This window comes from Labrus mixtus, chromosome 18 (genome assembly GCF_963584025.1).
Source record: "Labrus mixtus chromosome 18, fLabMix1.1, whole genome shotgun sequence".
NCBI classification, from domain to species: domain Eukaryota; kingdom Metazoa; phylum Chordata; class Actinopteri; order Labriformes; family Labridae; genus Labrus; species Labrus mixtus.
The window spans coordinates 4,555,903-4,575,140 of record NC_083629.1 but is presented as its reverse complement, the minus strand read 5'-3'; the positions used below and the strand labels follow the sequence as shown (position 1 = coordinate 4,575,140).

Below are 19,238 nucleotides of genomic sequence, written 5' to 3'. Positions count from 1 at the left end.
GAGGAGAGAGAGAATGACATGCAGGAGCCCCAGGTCAGACCTGAACCCAGGTTGCCTGCTTGGAGGACTTTAAAGCCCCTGTGTATTTGTTGCGACCAAATGCTAGACCATCAGCACCCCAGTTGTTAAAGTTTTAACATGTTCTTTTACCACTATCTTTTTTATGCTAACATATGTAAATTAGCACTTATGCTGGTAAAAAAAAATAATTCTGGTAACGTAAGGTATTGCGCATGTGTGAAAACAACTCCACGGCAGTATTTTCAAATACATCAAAAACCTCACATCTTATCAAATGTATTCATCTTTCAAGCAAAAGAATAAGGCCTGAGATGCTCGTTATGAGTAAAACAAATCTGCCAATGGGGCAGGCAAATGTTACCTAAATTTAAGTTTGTTAAATTATTAGTATTCCCCTCCCTTGGTCTAATTTGTTCCTTGTCTTAAATCGGCTGAACTACACCAGAAAGATCCTTTTCTTGTAATCCTATCACACTGTTTCTGTTGTACTTGGCTGCAGAACATGAAAAAAAGTCAAAGAAGCAGTTCCTCATGCTGTCAGGAAGTTACCATCGGGTTTTCTGGTGAGCGCGCGTCAAGCGTGTCTGTGCATGCAGATCTGAGATTACAGTATGTATAGTGTGCATCTGCAGCTGTCAGCACCTGCATGATCCAGGCTTAAATGGATGTGCATAAGAAGCGAAGAGGTAATGACAACATCCATACTAAAATTTTATTAATGTTTATTTACAGTTTTGTTGGAATCCATATACAAACATGAATAATTTATCCATAAAAAAAGACAACTTACAACGACGATACTGGAGTTTTTAACACAATGGAGCATCATTTTAAGGAAACTTGGAACAATGGGTTGAACCAACCCATACCTGTCGTTACTTAACGATCTAGAAATATGCTTGAAATTCAGTCCAGACAAGTACCATGGCTGTATAACAATGTTGCACTTGCACATCGAGGAAGAACAATGAAAAGGAGAGAAAGGCGGAAATGTTCACATACTGTAAAGGTGGTGGCCCTGTGATGAAATGTTAGACGAGGAAAAGGAAAATATATAACACCCTGTGTTAGAGACGTCACTTTGTCAGCGAGTCATTACAAGTTAATTCAATAGACGTTAACATTGTGCAGAATACACTTTGTTGTGCAGTGGATTTAAGGCATTTTCACATCATTGAGGTCTGCTAAAAAAACAAATATGGGACCAACAGTGTTTACTCCAATGGCTTGAACAGAGAGACATGATCTATTTTCAGAGAAGCCCTGCCATCTTACTATTCAGAGCAAGACTGTCTGAAGTTTCTGTGAGCAAGTTAATGTGTCCAAAAGGCCGCGAGTGAGCAGGATAAGGACGTGTCGATCTGGAAAGCTTCAGACATTATGTTCTGGTCGTTTAGTTTTACAGTTTTCTGCTCACATGAAATAAGGGGAATACTGTACAGTTAATGGGATCACCAATACTGCCGATGTTATTACTCATTACTAAAGTCGAGTGAGTATTGATCTGCTGCAGTTTCACCTTGGCTGCCTGTGATAGGCGGGTACTCCAGTCATTCTTGAAAGTGCAAGCCCCAAAAGGCAAACATTAAAAGCAAGGCCACGTCCTGAGTAGAGCCGTGTTTGTGGCTACTGATGGGCTTTGAGCCAATATTTACATGACAAACACAATGAAGTGAAAGGGTGAAAGAGACGAAAAGTGAGAATATTGACGCTGTGAAAGTTTCCTTTCCCATTATGCACTGCCATGGTTAGGGGGCTCAGAAGCCACAGAGTGACACTTTAAATGTTGCCAGTAGAATAACAACAATTGTTGTTTGTGTTCTGAGACGCCTCTACACTGTCACAATGGGATGATTGTTTCAAAATCAGATTTTCTTTTTTTTTTTTTTACAAAAAGGAAAGAAGTCTTGGAACAGAAGTTAAAAGGCAAAAAAATATTGGTTTAAAGAGTCTCACAAGCTTTCTAGGTTGGCTATGGACTCCTAAGTTGTTGCCAATGCATCCCCCATGACTTCTAGTGCAGTCACAATTATATTGCTGACAGCCAAAATAATCAGCAATCATAGACACAAGTTATCAAGGAGTTCACAAAAGAAACAAATGAAATGAAAAGATGGCTCTTAATCCCCCTTCAGTTTTCTTCAAGGACAAATGGCTCAGGTTTAAAAAGACAATCAGCACTGAAATTGGACTTTAAACGGTCCTTACTTGGTGGAATTGTGCAATGGAGGCATATAAAACCGATGTAGCGACTGAATAAAAAGGCTACAATGTCCTTCATTTTAATAAATACTATAAAAAACACCAATATGGTGAATAAGCAAAAAAGAAACTATGGGGAATCACACTTTCCCTCGTATAACTTCTTGTTAGCCTCAGAGTAGAAAAAAAGTACTCATTGAAAATAGTAATTGGTTTGGAAATAAATGTGTGGCACATAGTTTCTAAAAACCGTATAAAAAGACATAAATAGAGCAGATGTTAAATACTCATAGGGTTACATTTCATGCTCATTAGTTCATATTCAACAAGTAAATTTTGTTCAACAGTTCATAGGAATTTGATATTTAAAACACTCAAAAGTGATGTGGATTTTCACTTCTCTGCTAAGAAAAACAACATTCATTTGAAATTTGATCATGGCTTTTCAGTCTTTTGTTATCAGACTCCTAAAAGTGCAATGGGACTTCTGATATTCTTTCAAGAAATTCACATTGGCATACTTATACTTCAAAACAAACCCAGTCAACAAGTGAAGATCAGGATTCTGTGTTTTCTTCCTTGGCATATTCCTCAACAAGTTTCTCATAGGAGTGGCTGTGCTCTGAACCGTCACTAGTGAACACAGACTCTTCAGATTCGGAACTCTGCTCTTCCTGAGAGTTCGTTTCAATGTTTTCATCACATGTAGTGATGGATAGCTTGGCTTTGGAATCGCCATCATCATCCTCGTCGTCGTCCTCCTCTTCTTCCTCCAAGTTGTTGCCGAGAAAGTTCTCCTCGTCTATAAAAGTAATGTTTGCATTTTGTATTGTTAGGGGATGGTACTCTTTGGAGTCCCACGGCCTTCGACCACCGGCTCCGCAATCTCCCGCTCCTCCATTCTCAAGGTCAACGTCCTTGTCAAGCTGGTTTTCATACATTTGGTCCTGGTCTAGTTCTAGATCACCCTCTACTTGGTCCTCTGTTAGCAGCAAACCATTGTCCGAGCCCAGGAGGTAGTTCTTGGACTTTGAAAAAGCCACAGTGACACGGTCACTGAAACTATAGCGTCTCTTTTGGCGTGGAGAACGATCAAGACTTAGGATGGTGTGACCGTTAAACATGGGAGCATCATTGCAACTCTTGGAACGATTAGTGTCTTTGGATTTCTTGATTATGTTGGAACTGCCATTGGTGCTTCTGCTGTCTCTTTTGGTGCCGATCTGTTTAATCAAGTCATTGTAGCCTTCCTGCTTCTTGGACAGAAAGCTAAAGATGTTGACGTCATTAGGAGTGGGTGGCAAACGAAGGGCAGCCTTCTGAGACTCTTTGTAGTGCCTGAGCTCTTCCAGAGATAGCTTACGAAGCTTGCGTCGTTTCTTCAACGCCTTATGGGCCTCAATCACCATTCGCACTTTCCAGTTGAAGAACAAGGAAAGCCAGGCCAACCCAAGATAGATCCAAACTTCCACAAAGTAACGGTACAAAGTTGGGTACTCTTTATTTGGTTCGACACCTGTAAGGACAAACGAAACAGCCAAAGGTCATTTCAATTGAAAGTTTTTGGTTGTTTTGAAGTGATTAGTTTGATTAAAAGGAGACGTCTAACATATGCACCACAATGGCCCTGTTATCTGTGTACAACTTGGTCACAATTCAATTGTTGATTGTTGTTGATTGACATCCAAGGCAATTGAATCTCACATCAATGATTGTGAGGATTGGTATAGAGGATTTCTTGTTTAAGTACGTTAAATCAAACATTTTATTTCTCATCTTACCTGCGACCAAGTCCCCGAAGCCAATGGTGGTCAAGGTAACAAATGAGAAGTACAAGCCGTCAACATATGACCAACCCTCCTGGGACATAAACACAAAAGGTGGAAGAACTAAATGGACCAGCACTCCCCAGAGCAGGAAAATAGCTGTGCAGGTAAACTGAGCCTTTCTCTGAAAAAGAAGAATAACAACTTAAGGTGAAACCACAGCACTATGCAGGTACTTTTCCAGGTAGAGAAAATAGGCTCATTTAAACTTACCAGTGAGAATCCTTTTTTGGTTAGAAACTGTCCCAGGTGCTTGGCACGACCACCAAAGAACTTTCCCAGCTCACTGATCCAGGTAAGACACAAAGGCACACCAAAGAGTCCGTAGAAGATACAGAATACACGGCCTTCTGATGTTTTAGGTGAAATGTTTCCATATCCTGTAGGAATGAAAAGGGGAAAACAACTTGAAAACCATTATTTCAAATATGCATCTCTTTAGCATGGCTTTCCAATAGGAGAATCGAATTACAAAAAATATGCCACATAGCTGGATTATCTCAGTCCAAGTCCTCCATTTATAAACCTTTTGGTAATATTTTTGATCTACCTAATGAAACCAAATGAGTCCCAAAAGTTTTTGAACTCCACCTAAAAGCTCATGGCAACTTTTTCCAACCACTTCAACATGTCGATCTTGCATTCCCCCAAACATTAAGCAAAGGTGACAGAAATTCAATATTTTTTGGCTCCCAAAAGATTACCATTGGTAAAAATCCAAAAGTACTTACCGATAGTAGTGATAACAGTGGCGGCAAAGATAACAGCATTAGGCCAGTTCCAGTTGTTGAAGGTCTTGCTGCCAGTTATCGTGACCCCTTGGCCTGCTGCATCAGACACCGCCTGAGGAGAAAGGAAACAAGGACACGACTATGAACTTGATTTTCACGTCAAGACAAATGACTGGATGATGAACATCGAACGATGGCTGCCATCGACTAGAAGTTATAAAAGAGTCTAATCTGGCTAAACCGAACGAAGACAGGAAGTGTGTCATGTGTAAACTCCATTTCTTCCACCATATCCTTCCTGCGATATGTTGATGCTATCTCCAATGGTACTGATGAGCTGAAACCACACTCAGGCGCCCTTGGGAATCACTTTTAACCTGAGGGCTATATTGTTCTAACCAGTGCTTACACTGATAGGGAAACAGGAAAGCAAGTTCTGCGTCCCTAAACATCTATTTCATAATGCCATGATTACGCAAGGATTAAGAAGCTCCAGGTGTTTTTCAGTGGCTGCTCTGTCCTAATGTTTCCCCCCTTTAAGATTCAAACTTGCACTAAAAGATTTAAAATATCAAAAGATATTATGGTGTGCACAACCAACTGGTTATATTTTCCCTGAAACCATCAAGAGCAAGGGAAACATTCTCGGATTCTTGCAAGGAAGTTTAAGTGTTGACATCCGACAAAGCAACAAAAAGCTTAATCAATCATCCTAAACCATATGTGTGCTTGAACAGCCACAACAGAAACTGAAATGCCCCTGTTGGGTATTCAAAAACACAAGTCCATCTCCAAATGTGCTCGAAGGGGGAAATGTGCAGGGGTTGGCAAAATTCACATAAGCCATGAAGTACTGGAAGATGCATGGTTCCTTAATAATAGCAGGTCTATGACAGTTCTGCTCTATAATTACCAGCAAAAGGGGGGGGCATTCTTTTGTGTGCTGAAACAACACAGCTCCTCTGTTGGGCTTTGGGATGACAGGCCTGATGACCAAGTTTGTGTTGAAACCATGACTAGAAATTAAAGAAGCAAAACCTCACTGTCCTGCTTACGCACTTTCACATTTGACAGTCAGCAGTTTCTGTAATTACTGGTTGTATTTACATGCATGGGCTAACCTTGTTGTTGACCATGTTTAGGCTAAAATCTCATTCGGCTTGAACTGATTACAGGAACCTTTGATACCTCAAAAGCATATCCCTGGTGACACTGCATTTGAGTAGACATAACTCAAATGCAGAATTTGTGGCCCTTATTTACCATCCTACTTTTCTGTTTAACGTATTTCTAAGTGCTGCCCCCAACCACCTTAAACATTCAAACCATTACTTGATTTAAAGAGTCCTAAGAAGACTAAGTTTTCATGCGTTGTTAGTTGTAGAAAAATACACCCCTCCAAACTCAAATTTGAAGCTGCACCTTGATATCTCTTTTTTCTGTTAGACTTATCTGTAGTGTTATGGACCCTTAAAGTAAGGTGACCTTATTGGTATCATATGTGTGTGACAGATTCTTATGAGAAGTGAGACTTTCTGGTGTCAGTATAATAAAGGGTGAGTATGTACGTCAAACACATCGAAGCTCATGCTTTCCATCTGTTGTTCAGTAACTGTAGTCTTGCATAAAGAGTCCAGAAAACCTGGGTTTCAGAGGACTGTGTATTGTTTCTGATACACTGCACCTGTTATGTGCAACCTTACTTACAAGTATTATCACCATTATTTACTCCTTAATGAGTACGACAGTTAGCATTGAAAACAGCAAATTAAGAGGACTTAAAGTGGAAAGGTAAGCTAGCCTATCTTTGGTGAGAGCAAGGTTTGAGTAGATAATGTTCTACTGTGTTAAAACACATAAGCAAAAAACATCGGTCTCTCTGCTAGTTATTTCTCAAACTTCAATTTTGAGAAATTAAGCCAATGTGGAAGTGCAAACATGTAGGACCTGAATTGGCATCTTTAGCTCAATTCTGAATTGGTACATCTAATTTGCTTTGATTAAGCCTAAGAGTTATACATACATTAGCATGCAGTTGCAGATTATTTGACTGACAGGTGGAGCTGTTTTCCAGGAGGCTTAAGGCCCACCCTAACTCCACCTCTTTGTCCATTTTTAGACTGATCAAAAGTTATATTAGCTATCCAACATGGTGACCGCCATCTTGGAGCGTCAAAACGGGTGACATCACTGAGACCATGTCAGTGTTTTATGTCTATGGTAATGATACTCAGAATCATTACTGCTCGTTCTGTTAGCATTGTGGCTAACTGGATGATCATTTGATGTACTCAAGTTTTAAAGGAGAGGGGAACTTTACAGTTTTAAATTCTATGTAATATAGCACAGTGTTAACTGTCAATCATTTTCTCATCCCTAAAATCTAATTATTAAAGCATTTAACTTCATGACAAAACATGTGACAAATGAATTTATTGCCTTAATCAATGAACTCTTGTAAACTCTGAAAATCTTTAGATGGTGATAGTCTTTGAATCTTTCCACGGGAGTGAAACTCAGACTGTACAGCAGACTGTATCAAACTGAAAGCAGGTTACTTGATTTGTGATTTGATAAAGAACACGTGTGTTCAATCATCAGACCTTCCCACGGAAGAAGGGTAAAGGTCGACACATATACAGTAAAGTTTGCAGCATGGTGCGTGTACTAATGGAAAGTGATCAGCTGTTTACAGCAACACAGCTGCAATAGTTTTATAAAGTAGATTTAAAAAATGTAAATGACAGATTGCTCCCCCTTTGATTCATTTCACTCCTCTGTCATCCAATGCCAATACAACATTTTTCCCCACTAGCTAATGCTGTAACATTTTCGTGGGGGTTGTGTGAGGCTCGTTTGCTCTGTGGAAAAAGTGAAAAAAGTTAAATGTTTTTGCTTGTGCGTATTGTCTGTGGTCTGAGTGTGTGCTCAGCTCTGCACCTGATGAGGGTGATTTGCACATGTTCTCTCCGTCTGCCAGATAAAAAGTGCTGAAGTTGGAGACATGCAAAACGCTGATTCGCAGAAATACAATGAGGGCAGAGTTCAAGATTCATCATGGGAATGAGCAGCATGCTTTCATTACATGTCTCTCACACAGAAGACAAGAACTGAAACTGTCAAACTAAGCCAAGCTTAACAGCCCAGCATGTAAAGCGTTGATGCAAATCTAAATGTCTAATTAGTCCTTTTCACAGGCCAGGAAGGGTTTTTAAAATCACCCACCCCCTCACCCCAAGATGCACATATGTGACTGAACAGGCTTTGTAGTTCACAGGGTCTTTAAAAGGTTAGAGGGTCAGCCACTGGTCAGCTCATGGTCACAAATGATCCTGAGAACAAGAGAGGAAAAAGTACTGGGGGAGAGTGATAGAAGACGCTTTGTGCCCAAACCAGCTCAGGAGGAAGTTGTTAAACTGGATTCTCTTAAAGTCTGACCACTAGACAACTGGATGGCAGACCAAGACCACCAACATGGAAATACTTCAACTGGGAAATGTATTGACTGGATGAAATATAGTGTTTAAAGAAATGAACAGAACACTACCTGTAGGACAGTAGGAAACATGTTTAAGATGCTAAGTTGTACTGTAAATGTCAATGTTAGTTCTGGAAATTAAAAATGAAAGAAACACAAGATAACCTTTCCATTTGATTAATGTAACTAGTGATGATATGCAAAAAAGGGACATTTTGCAATGTGGGTGTTGTTAAAAATGCATGAGAGATAAATGAGAAGATGAAATCTGGAAATGTGTTAAATGAATCAAGCCAAAGACGTTTGAAGACTGCCTCTGCTCTTTAAGGATGAACTTTAAACCGACTTGCTATCATTTTCTCCGCACACTGCATTACATAAAGCAAGACGTCCCTGCTTTTACAAAAGCAAACATCTTGGTTTGTGATAGACTAACTGTCGGAAAATACTCTTCAGACTTCAATGGAAACCACGGCTAATTTCTTAAAGCAACATTTCCAAAGAGCTGAAATGAAAAAAAAAACAAGATTCAAACAAAATGGGGAAAAAAGTTACACAAAAATTCCCTCTTTGTAAATGTGATTTTTTTTTAGCATTACCAAATCTAATAAAGTGAAATGCATGTCTTGAGTGTTTATGTCAAATAGTATGACATTTGAATGTGTATCGCTGACATCTGGGAGTTTTAATGGAGAGTTTTTAACAGTTGTTTGACATTTTACAGGCTTAAAAAAGAACCCTTTATAATAATATTCATGAGATGTTCTTCTAAATGTTGAACATTTTCCGTCCTAAATAATCAACAGTACACTTACAATTATCCTTAGTGGTATTATAAAAATGAAATTACAAATTTAGTCACAAAACAAGCACTTGAGAGCAGCCAAAGGCAAAAGCTTCAAATTTCATGCACTCGGCTGCAAGTTGATGTTAAAACAACAAGATTTCTGTGAGCCCCTGATGAACTTTTGAGACTCTCTACAGGACTTAAATATGTCTGACAATTATTTACACACTGAGCAAACACATTTTGGGAGCTGTTATGCTGAAACAAGAAACCAGCTGTTGAGCTTTAAACAATCTTGCCACTGAAAGTTAAGACATCGACAATAAAGAAGTGCACAGAGTTGTGAAAAAATACTTTGATATGATTTCAATTCTCTGATTGAAAAATCACAGTGCAGTGCCATAAAATACATCCAAACATAAATACACTTTAGGCCAGCCCCATGGCCAAACTAAGGCTATCCTAACCATGTCAAAGTTACCAACTTGTAAACTAATGTAGAACTGAAAGTGTGTCCACACTGCAGGCACAGCAATCTGCCCCTGCCACACACTGATAACCAAAGAACAGTAACAACCATGATGACAAATTCCAACTGTTATCAGGACAGCTGGTGCCCTAGCAAACGAGTCCAGTTTGGAGGTACTTTTCCATTTCCAGCATACAAGCTCAACAAGGCTGCAGCTGCTTGATTGACCCACAAACAAAATGATGTCACTCGAGCTCTTCCATGTCATGGTGTATTGATTTCTAATATGGAGGTAGATAGCTCTTCAAACAGGAGATTTCACTGTGTACAAAGCTGCAGTGTTGGGGGAAACAATCACTCACTCTCAAATTAGCAAAAAAGAAAGAAAGAAGTGAATCTGATGCTAAGAACTTAAATTCCATTTTACAACCTTTTCTGGATTTGATAGAGGCATAAAAAAGGAAAATGCTGTTAAATTCCCAGACAATGACAGAATTCAAACATCTTGCAGATCTGTAATGCACAGCATTCGACACCGTTAACAGATTAGTGAGTGGCTGCTTTCAATTAGGGATGTAAGCACTGTGAGAGATTAAAAGACTTAGTTCATTAACACCACATTTGGTAATCGTTCTTCTCCTTTATGCTTTTCAAGTTATTAGACATTGAAAGAGCTTTGCTGTTTTTCTTTTACCCCGGGGCCTCTTTCTTTTACATATCTAAATGATTAATGGTTGGAGGAACTTCTTGGAATTGCTCCTGCAGATTGCTTCAGTTGGCAGGCTGGAACGTCTGAAACATCAACTGTCAGGGTAAATGCTCCCCATCACTTGAAGTGTGTGTTCATGCCTCTGACAGTGTCTTACTGTCGTTAAAAGTGACTGATATTTCATGGCAAGGCTCCCTGCTGAGAGGGGACAGACGCTTTTCCAAGCATCAAATTTACCAAACCCTGTTGACAAAAATCACATTCTCACACAGTGAGAGCACATTGCTTGCCTCAATCTTGTTGTCATGTGTTTCACTCAAACAAAAGACCCCAAAGTCATATGATAACACAAACTAACTGGAGTCTGGTGACTATGAAATGGAAAAATGTAGAGGCTGAGTCGGACAAAAGCAAAAAGATCTTTCCCTTACAGTATAGAGATTCTTTCTGTAATGATGTCAGACACTTAATAAACACAATAAAGTTGCAGCCATGACAGTTAGTTTCACCGCAGCTTGCCGAGGGAATCTGCTGAAGCAAATATGGTTGTCAACATCACAGACTTATAAACTCCAATGTGATACTAGTAAAAATCTAACGATATATTTATTTTGATACTATGACAACAAATGTAAACACCAAATATTGGGTATTTTCTTGTTTTAAACAAACTCCTGCAAACTGTTTAAAGGAAGAATATGCAATTTTCACACTTTAATGTAGCAGAAATCAAGAATATCCTCTGAAAATAACTCTGAATCATGACTGTCTACAATGAGTGTAACACCCGAGTCCCACTGTCTGTGATGTTTTCTGAGTCGTATCCACAGCGTGTTTCCATGGACGGGACGGCTGACTCCTCCCCTCACGTATAAAAAGTTGTTTAATTGAGGGACTAGAGAAAAGAAGAATAACATACTGTACTCACTGCTTATTTGAATGTTTTTAGATCACGGTCATTTTGTGTAAATTTACATGCAGTGTGAAGCTACCAGCAAACTAAAGAGTTAGCATTAGCATGCTAACACAACAATGCAGCTCGAGTTGTTTTGGTTTCATGCAGGTGCTCAAGGGCGACATCTGCTGGATTAAAAAGTTGCATATTCTTCCTCTGCACAAGTAAAGTGGACACTGCCCTCCCTCTTTCCACTTGGCGCAGCTTTGGGTTAAAAATGTGACAGAAGATCTGAAGATGTTTTAAGCTTTGGTACTTTTGGATGCTATCGGTCGTTAAAGTAAAGGGGATAGGATCATTTGGAAAAACCTGGTATCGAAAAATATTGCTGTATCAAAGATTTTGAAGACCTAACATGCAATTCCAGAACTTTTTGTAGCTTTTGGTCATCTACACGTTGAGTAAAAAAATAAATAGGGCACAGGTTTGAAAACACCAGAATTATCCTGTTTATTGAAGCTTAATTTTGGTAAATGTTGCACAGAGTAGATTGGTTGAAACTGGTGTGCTTAAATTCAAATGGTACCAACAGTGTCTTGTGGGCTGCATGCAGCCTGCTGGGTCTAAATTAAAATAAATTAGGCTTTGCAAATCAATTACCAAAACTAATGACGTCAAACTACATCACTTACTTCCATTGATTCTGACATTGGCACAAACTTCGCTCCTTGGAGCTAGCGTGCCCCAGACAGCACCCAGGGCACATGACACAGTTAACTATCTGAAAACAGAGTTCCACTTTATTCAGCCGGGCTTTTTTTATCCCAACCGGAGGCCATATTTCACTTCACACATGTGACAGCAGTCTGTTGAGCTGATTTCTGAAAAGTCTTATCAGACCACACAAACGTGATGCTGAAGTCACGTGTAGCAGGACTATCAGGCTGAGAGTGAAGTCGAGTAACCCAATGCTCCACTCCCAAGTCAAGAGGCAACACGTCAGAATCTCGTTTTGACCGGAGAAAGGCGCATCTAAAGTTTGCATATTCAGTCACTGATTTACAAACTGCAGGTCATTTTTAACCCTAAATGTCTGAACTGAGCGAAAAGAAGCCAGCGCCTCATTGGTCAAATATCTTAACCACCTCTGAAGTGTTCCCTCAGGTGGAAACTATCCCATATGTTGGCTTGTTGGAGTTCAGTCATAATGTTTACTACCACCAGTTTGTCCAGTGACACTGGACATATAATAATATGCATTTTGTAAAGAGTTTAACATTTTAGTATGCATACAGATGAATGGATGAAAGAAGCTGCTATCACTTAATGTTAACTATTATTTATGCTTTTTATTATATCTTGCAAAAGGAATAATAATAATAATTAATAACTGGTTTCCATGAAACTGGGGGTGGCTTGTCAGATGTGAGTATTATCTGATCTATTTCATTATTTAGAACAGGAAGGAGTTTTGATGCTTAGTCAGACAAATTTAACACAAATCTAGAAAGAAAAAGGGTTTTTAAGGAAATGTGAATTGCATTTTTACACATACTTTTAAACAATTAATTGATCAACTGAGAGGGTAACTGGCAAACAAAGTGGCCACAAATGTTATTAGTTGCATCCCCACCTTAAAAGAATTGAAGATTTTTTGTTGACAACATAAACGAAAGGATCCCTACGAAGATGCACCCTTTGTAGTCAAGGTGAAATCCTTTTCAGATCACAGGAGTTGCTGGTCTACAGCTGCCTCAGTGAAAGTTTTTTTTGTAATGTGTGTGCCGTCATGTGATTGATGCTTTTGGAAGGGTCAGCTTGGAGATCAAGAAAATAAAATAGTAAACAAAGTTCCTGATCAAGGAGGCAGACCAGCAGCTCCTGTGTTCTCTGAGGCAAAATAACTGAAATGACTGTAGTCTGGTGTCTTTTTCACAAAGTGACATTAACAACTGGTTTTGGTTAGACAAACAATCATAGGAAGGAAGGAAACCACCAACTCTCCTCACCCCACCTGTCCCTGGACTTTTCTTTGCCAGAACCCTGGTAGAAAGTCTGTGTAAAGGCGGGATGTGCGGACACGTGATGCAGCGGGTATCAGTTGTCTGTATTGTTTTCTTCTGTATTGCAGAAATGTCATTATACATATTGTAGTGATATTCACACATTCTGAAAAGACATGCAATGTGATAGTTTGATGTCCTACGCACCTACTTCATGAGATAGATGGATGTGTGAAAGCCTCCTTTAAAATAGTGATATTAACACAGAAACAGTCACCACCCCTGAAGACTCCTCATCCTTCTACACGAGCTACCCTTCACCTACACCAAACGAGCTGCAGGAACTACCCTTCACCTACACCAAACGAGCTGCAGGAACTACCCTTCACCTACACCAAACGAGCTGCAGGAACTACCCTTCACCTACACCAAACGAGCTGCAGGAACTACCCTTCACCTACACCAAACGAGCTGCAGGAACTACCCTTCACCTACACCAAACGAGCTGCAGGAACTACCCTTCACCTACACCAAACGAGCTGCAGGAACTACCCTTCACCTACACCAAACGAGCTGCACAAGCTACCCTTCACCTACACCAAACGAGCTGCACAAGCTACCCTTCACACCTAAACCAAACCAAGGATTTTAAGTCCTGAGAGCATGTCTGACACGTACAGTATGATCTCCCTCTCAGATGCGGGTGTGAAAGACACGGCCATGAAAACATCTGAGCCTGAATGCATAGAAGAAGTTTGTCTTTCAGCTGCTGGCTGAAGCCAAACACAATAATTATAAAGCTATTTTTACTTACTTCAACTCCAAACTATGTCAGAAATAGGAATCAGGTTTTAAAAATCCTGTGGTCACTTAACAGAAACAATAGATTAGTCTATTTGTGCAAACCTTTTTTGCCATAGGAACATAAATAATGAGTTCATAAAGTAATGTGCTAAGCCGCAAAGTTTATGTAGCATTGTCTTTCAGCCCATGTCCACAGGGCACAAAGCACACTGCTTACTCATGGAGCGATGCATTCTTATTTGCAGTGTAGACACAACGTGCACACAGCCACCTCTCCACAGTGCCTGTTAATAACAAGCGCCTCAAGAGCCAATGCTGATGGACCATAAAATCCAATCTGTAAACTGTGACCACTTCAAGGCTCCTATAGTTAATAGTAAACTCCTTGTTAATGAAACAGAGAGCACTAACGTTTACAAGAGTGTTGCCTTCTCTTGTTAAGCCTGCTGATATATATGAACTGTTAACAAGCAGAGAAAAGTTTCCACAATGGAAAACTGATAGAAATCTGCTCCTTTGGAAATGAAGCAGTAAAAGGCGATATTAACTGTTTATGTGTTTTAATATACGGACTGCATAAGTCTTTGCAGCAGGTGTCTCAGCGAACACAGACATGGGGGGGGGGGGGGGGGGGGAACTAACGCAGAAATAGCGGACAAAGAAACAGTCTGACGCCATGATTACAGTTTTTCCCTTTATATTATGGTTCTCAACTGGTGGGTCAGGACCCCAAAAATGGGTCGCCAATAAATGGTGTCAAAAAGTGTGTGAATTGTTTGATGTATTTGCTCTGTCCCGTTTTCTGTCGTCAGAGCTCCAAACTGCAAAATGTTTCATTAAATTAATCTGATTGGTTTAAAAAAATAACAGAAATTTGGGTTGTGATTTTTCATGAAGAAGTTGGTGGTGGGTCCTGGAGACCAGTTTATAACCACTGCTTAATATCATCACAGGTAGTTTGACAAATTCGAATCAAGGAAACAGCAGAGAACATTCTGGCAAAAAGGGAAACATCATGAAGCAGAACCATTATATGAACAGAGTTCACACACCAGTCTCCAGCTTGTTGCAGGATATACCCGTCATCACCCCCACACACCTGCTCTCTGTGAATTTTCCTGAGTATTTCCTGCAGCGTTCTCACACCCCGACTTCAAGCCGAGGCTTTACAAGATCCCTCAATGTATTTTATTTCTATTGAAGATTAAACTTCCAAGATATTTTTTAGGTTGGGATAAATTGTAAATCTGGATCGAAGTAAACGACTTCTACTGTAATACTCCAGATGAGGTCAGAGTGTTTGCGTTCACACATGCAGCTCAACCCAACATTTCAGGAGTTCTGTGCATAATGTGAAAAAAGCTCATGATTGCATGTTTCAAATACACTCGATTGATATGATTATAAAAGATATCTAGGATAACAGGAAAGCTAAACCTAATGTAAATGTAAAGCTAATGTGGTATCTGTGGAAAAGGTTAAACATGTGATTCTAAATCATGTTGAAAGAGTCTCGAGAGTCTTCAGCTGGCTTTATGTAAATCTTTGTCCTTCAGAGAGTACACACACACACATGCAGGAAATGTTTCAGTTTCATTCAGGAGGATTCAACTCAAAAGTTCATCCAAAAATCAAAAGTGAACAGCAGCTGCAAAACACTTTCAACAGTAGTATTCCAAACAACATGGGAGATGGAAATTAGGCCACTGCAGGGATTTGGCCGTTAAAAGAGATGCCATGAATGGGAGGGAGGTTCAGGGGGCATATCCCTTTCAGGCCCCCCAACACACAAAAACCAGAAGGAGGCCTAGAGGGGGGTCAGGGGGATAATAAATCTCCCTAATACTGATGTGGGCCCAAAAAAGGGGGGATGGGTTGAGACATGTTTCTGCTCATATTTTGCAAGTGGAACCAGCAAAACCACTTTTGATTTATTATTGCCGACGACTGTGAGGGGCCTCTTCTTTCTGCTCCTCGCCCCTGACACACATTTGAGATGTAACGGGGCCCGACATCGTCACACTCAAACAAACGCAAAGAATCAGGGTCAGAAGGCCTACACATTTCAGGCCATGTGAACAAACAGCGTGTCATGGGGCAAACACCTGCGACATCACAGGAGTGTTGACTTACTATGTGATCGTTCAGTGCTGCTGGTAAAAGCACAGGTCAACAGCCCCAACTTCACTACCGGTTAAAGAATTTTTCTGTATGACAAATTGTCAATGGAACACCATGTACTGCAGCTGTTAGGGCTGAGGCTGCAGATTGGGCCCCTTACACACCCAGTATCATTATCATTGAACCAGACAGTCTGTTAGAGTTACATGACATTACCTGTAAATGGTAACAAAGTAATTAACATCACTAGACATGAACACAATGACCCCACCACAGATAACAGCAGATAAAATCCACGAGCCTTTCAAGGGAATTTAAAGACAATTCAGGGAATTCAAAGATAAATGCCTGTGTGACAGGTTTCCCTTTTTGATATTTTAAAAGTTTAAGCCTATAGGCCGATAGATTAAGTGTTGGTGTGTTGACCCATGAAGATGAACCATGGATGTTTAACCAGAGGTTTTGTTAGTGTTTGGTGAAAGCTTCCAAACCTGCTGAGGCTCATTAAGCCCTCATGTGTCACAAATAAGTGAGAGAAGAGCTGCAGAACAGTGCTACACATGAACGCTGCTGATTCACATTTCCAATCATCTTCCAGTGCACTGTGATAAGTTTGAAGAAGTTCAGAGTGGGGTTAAGAGAAATGTTGAGTTTAAAAACGTGTCCATACCTCTAAAATTCTGTCCAAATCAGCTTTCGTCAGACACGGATAGTCCTTAAGAAGTTCATCCTTCTGTTCATTATACCGATCGGCAGCCCGCTTCCAATTGGGCTCCTCCAGAACTTGAAAAATAGCTGCCCCAATGGACAGGTAAAAGATGATGGCAGAGGTCAACAAGGGGCCTTTATCTACCATACTTCTGTGCAATGACTCAAACTGGAGAGACAGGGGGAAAAAGAGAGGAAGGAGAGGAGGGGGGGTAGATAACAACAATACCCGAAGTTATGCGGGACTCATTCTCAGCACGTCTGCTGCTCTACAAAATGTTCCTCCTTCCGCGCGAGAACTCTGAAAAAGAAGAAGTGGAGCGTGCCGCTGCAGCTCGCGACATAACCGTACAGAAAGGAGTCATTAATCTAGTGTTTCCACGTGCGCAGCCGGAGAAGTAGTGCCTGGTGAAAGTAGTGAACAGAGAGAAGACGAGTGACGAAGATCCGCCCAGAAGTCGAGGCAGGGAGGGGGGGTCTCCTCCTCTGTCGTTTGATTTGACTGCACTACAGGTGTAGGAGCGCCGATATTTAGCCTATGAATAACAGGATAGATAGATAGAATCTTTATTGATAATTACTTCAAAGTATCCAGTAGCAGGTTACAAAGACGTACATGACATGAAACATTTGTTACAAATTACACCACAAAACCGACCCCTCCTCCCATACATATATATTAACCTGAAAAAAAAAGATTTAAAGAATACCCCTAGATGAATCAAACTTAAACTGTGCAATTAAAAATGTACATAACCCGTGCAGGGATAAAAATATATGTGACATTTAAACAAGAACCTTTAAACAGTTGAGGAAAGAAATCTGTAATTAGACCTGAATATAAAAAGTTGTTGACCTTCTGAAGATGTGTTGTTTCTATATGTACAGCAATGTTTAAAAAGCAGATAGTGCAAAAGGAGGTTCAAAACAGAACTTTAAACGTGTCCTATCTCAACAAACAACAACTGTGTTCAAAATTCCCACATTTGAAAAAGTTCATTTTTTGTTCTTTTTTCCATCATTTGGGAATTTGCTCATTTTGCACTGTAAAACTAAGTGGGGTGATATAAAGTTCGTTTTGTCCTAGAATCATAACTTCACCACACCAATAGCCTACAGTTTAGAGATCTGTGCTTCCTCTTTTTTTAATGACTTAATAAAATAACGTGTAAATCTAAATGAGAACATTTTTCAGAGGGGAAGTTGACCAGAAAGTGAAACCGCCAGTGTGAGTGGAAAAAAAATAAATCAGAGAAAGATTATTTTTCTTTTTGGCATTTTGAGATAATCAAAGATTGTAATGCCAAATCTCCAACAACTAAATTATTTATTTAGTTGTTGTGCATAGACCTAGTGGAATACTAAATTACTACAATCCATCTTGAGTTTCTTTCTTATTGGGTAGTTTAGTGTCCCTATCAAAAACATGTAGGCTTTTATTTTCTATACTATTCAAAGCATATAGATGTACATTTTTAAAATGTGTTTTTTATAATTGCCTCTACATTTTAGAACCGACATTGTAACTTCAGAAAATGGCAGCCAATAGTGATCTGTTTTTCAGTACACAGTGCAGTTATCAGGTTTTTTTTTTTTGGAGACTGTTATTGATTGCATTGATTTTCTGCCGGAAAATTCCAGCAAAATTGACTATTTGTAGTTCATTGTTATCAACTGGAAAGACTTTTTGAAATGAAGAAAATCTAAGCAATGACAGTGCGTCTTATCCTCCCTGCAGAACACGTGCATTTGATATATTGTCATATGAATTTATCTGCCTTCAGTAGCGGGGAGATTGATTGGTAAATTTGATGCAGTAATGGTTGCAGATTTTATCACATAACGTTAAATCTTTCAGTGGAAGACCGTTATTTATCCTGTGCTGTAAATATCATAGTCTGTCAAAGGATTCAGCTTAAACCTCAAAACCAGTTTGACCAGTTTAGAGCCAGGTGTGGCCCTGATATCACTTTGGTTGTTTGATCAATAGTGTTCATCAATATGCAGCAATCCTGCAAATACAGATGTGCGGTTAAAAGATGGTGATGTGCTGTAGAGCATGCATGCACTCAAAGGAAGCATGTGTCAACGTCCAGAACTTAAATGCTCAAATGTTTGCTCAGGTGAGTTCCTCTGTTTTATCTTTGTCTGTGAGGAGCAAAGATCAAATAAAGGAACAAATATATTGATTAATGTTTAAGAAGACATGCAGATCCTCAGGCAGAGATATCATGTTTTATTATCTGTCCTTACAATTAAAACTTTAGGGGTTGGACAGTGCATGTAATTTGGGTTAATTGTTTGAGAGGGTGTGAAAAAAGGAAAGCTTCCAAAATGACTGCTGTCACAAGACCTCAGCATGTTTGTGGTCCAGCAGTGTAAGCGGCTGACTGTGTGAGAATTCATGGCATGCAAGACAACAAGGCATTGCATCATGATCACTGGTGCGTACACCTCCACGCCCCGGGCTGGTTTTTTTCTGTG

General features: G+C 39.8%; 1 protein-coding gene across 1 annotated transcript; it reads right to left on the bottom strand.

Annotated features, from left to right (window-relative positions):
• Positions 1 to 726: 726 nt before the first annotated feature.
• On the bottom strand, positions 727 to 17,168 carry kcnk5a (potassium channel, subfamily K, member 5a). The gene is made up of 5 exons (XM_061062446.1): positions 16,717 to 17,168; positions 4,781 to 4,892; positions 4,263 to 4,429; positions 4,005 to 4,173; positions 727 to 3,739 (listed from the first exon to the last, which is right to left on the bottom strand). The coding sequence occupies exons 1-5, from the start codon at positions 16,900 to 16,902 to the stop codon at positions 2,781 to 2,783; spliced, it is 1,593 nt and encodes a 530-aa protein (XP_060918429.1). The 5' UTR covers positions 16,903 to 17,168; the 3' UTR covers positions 727 to 2,780.
• Between the last annotated feature and the right edge of the window lie 2,070 nt (positions 17,169 to 19,238).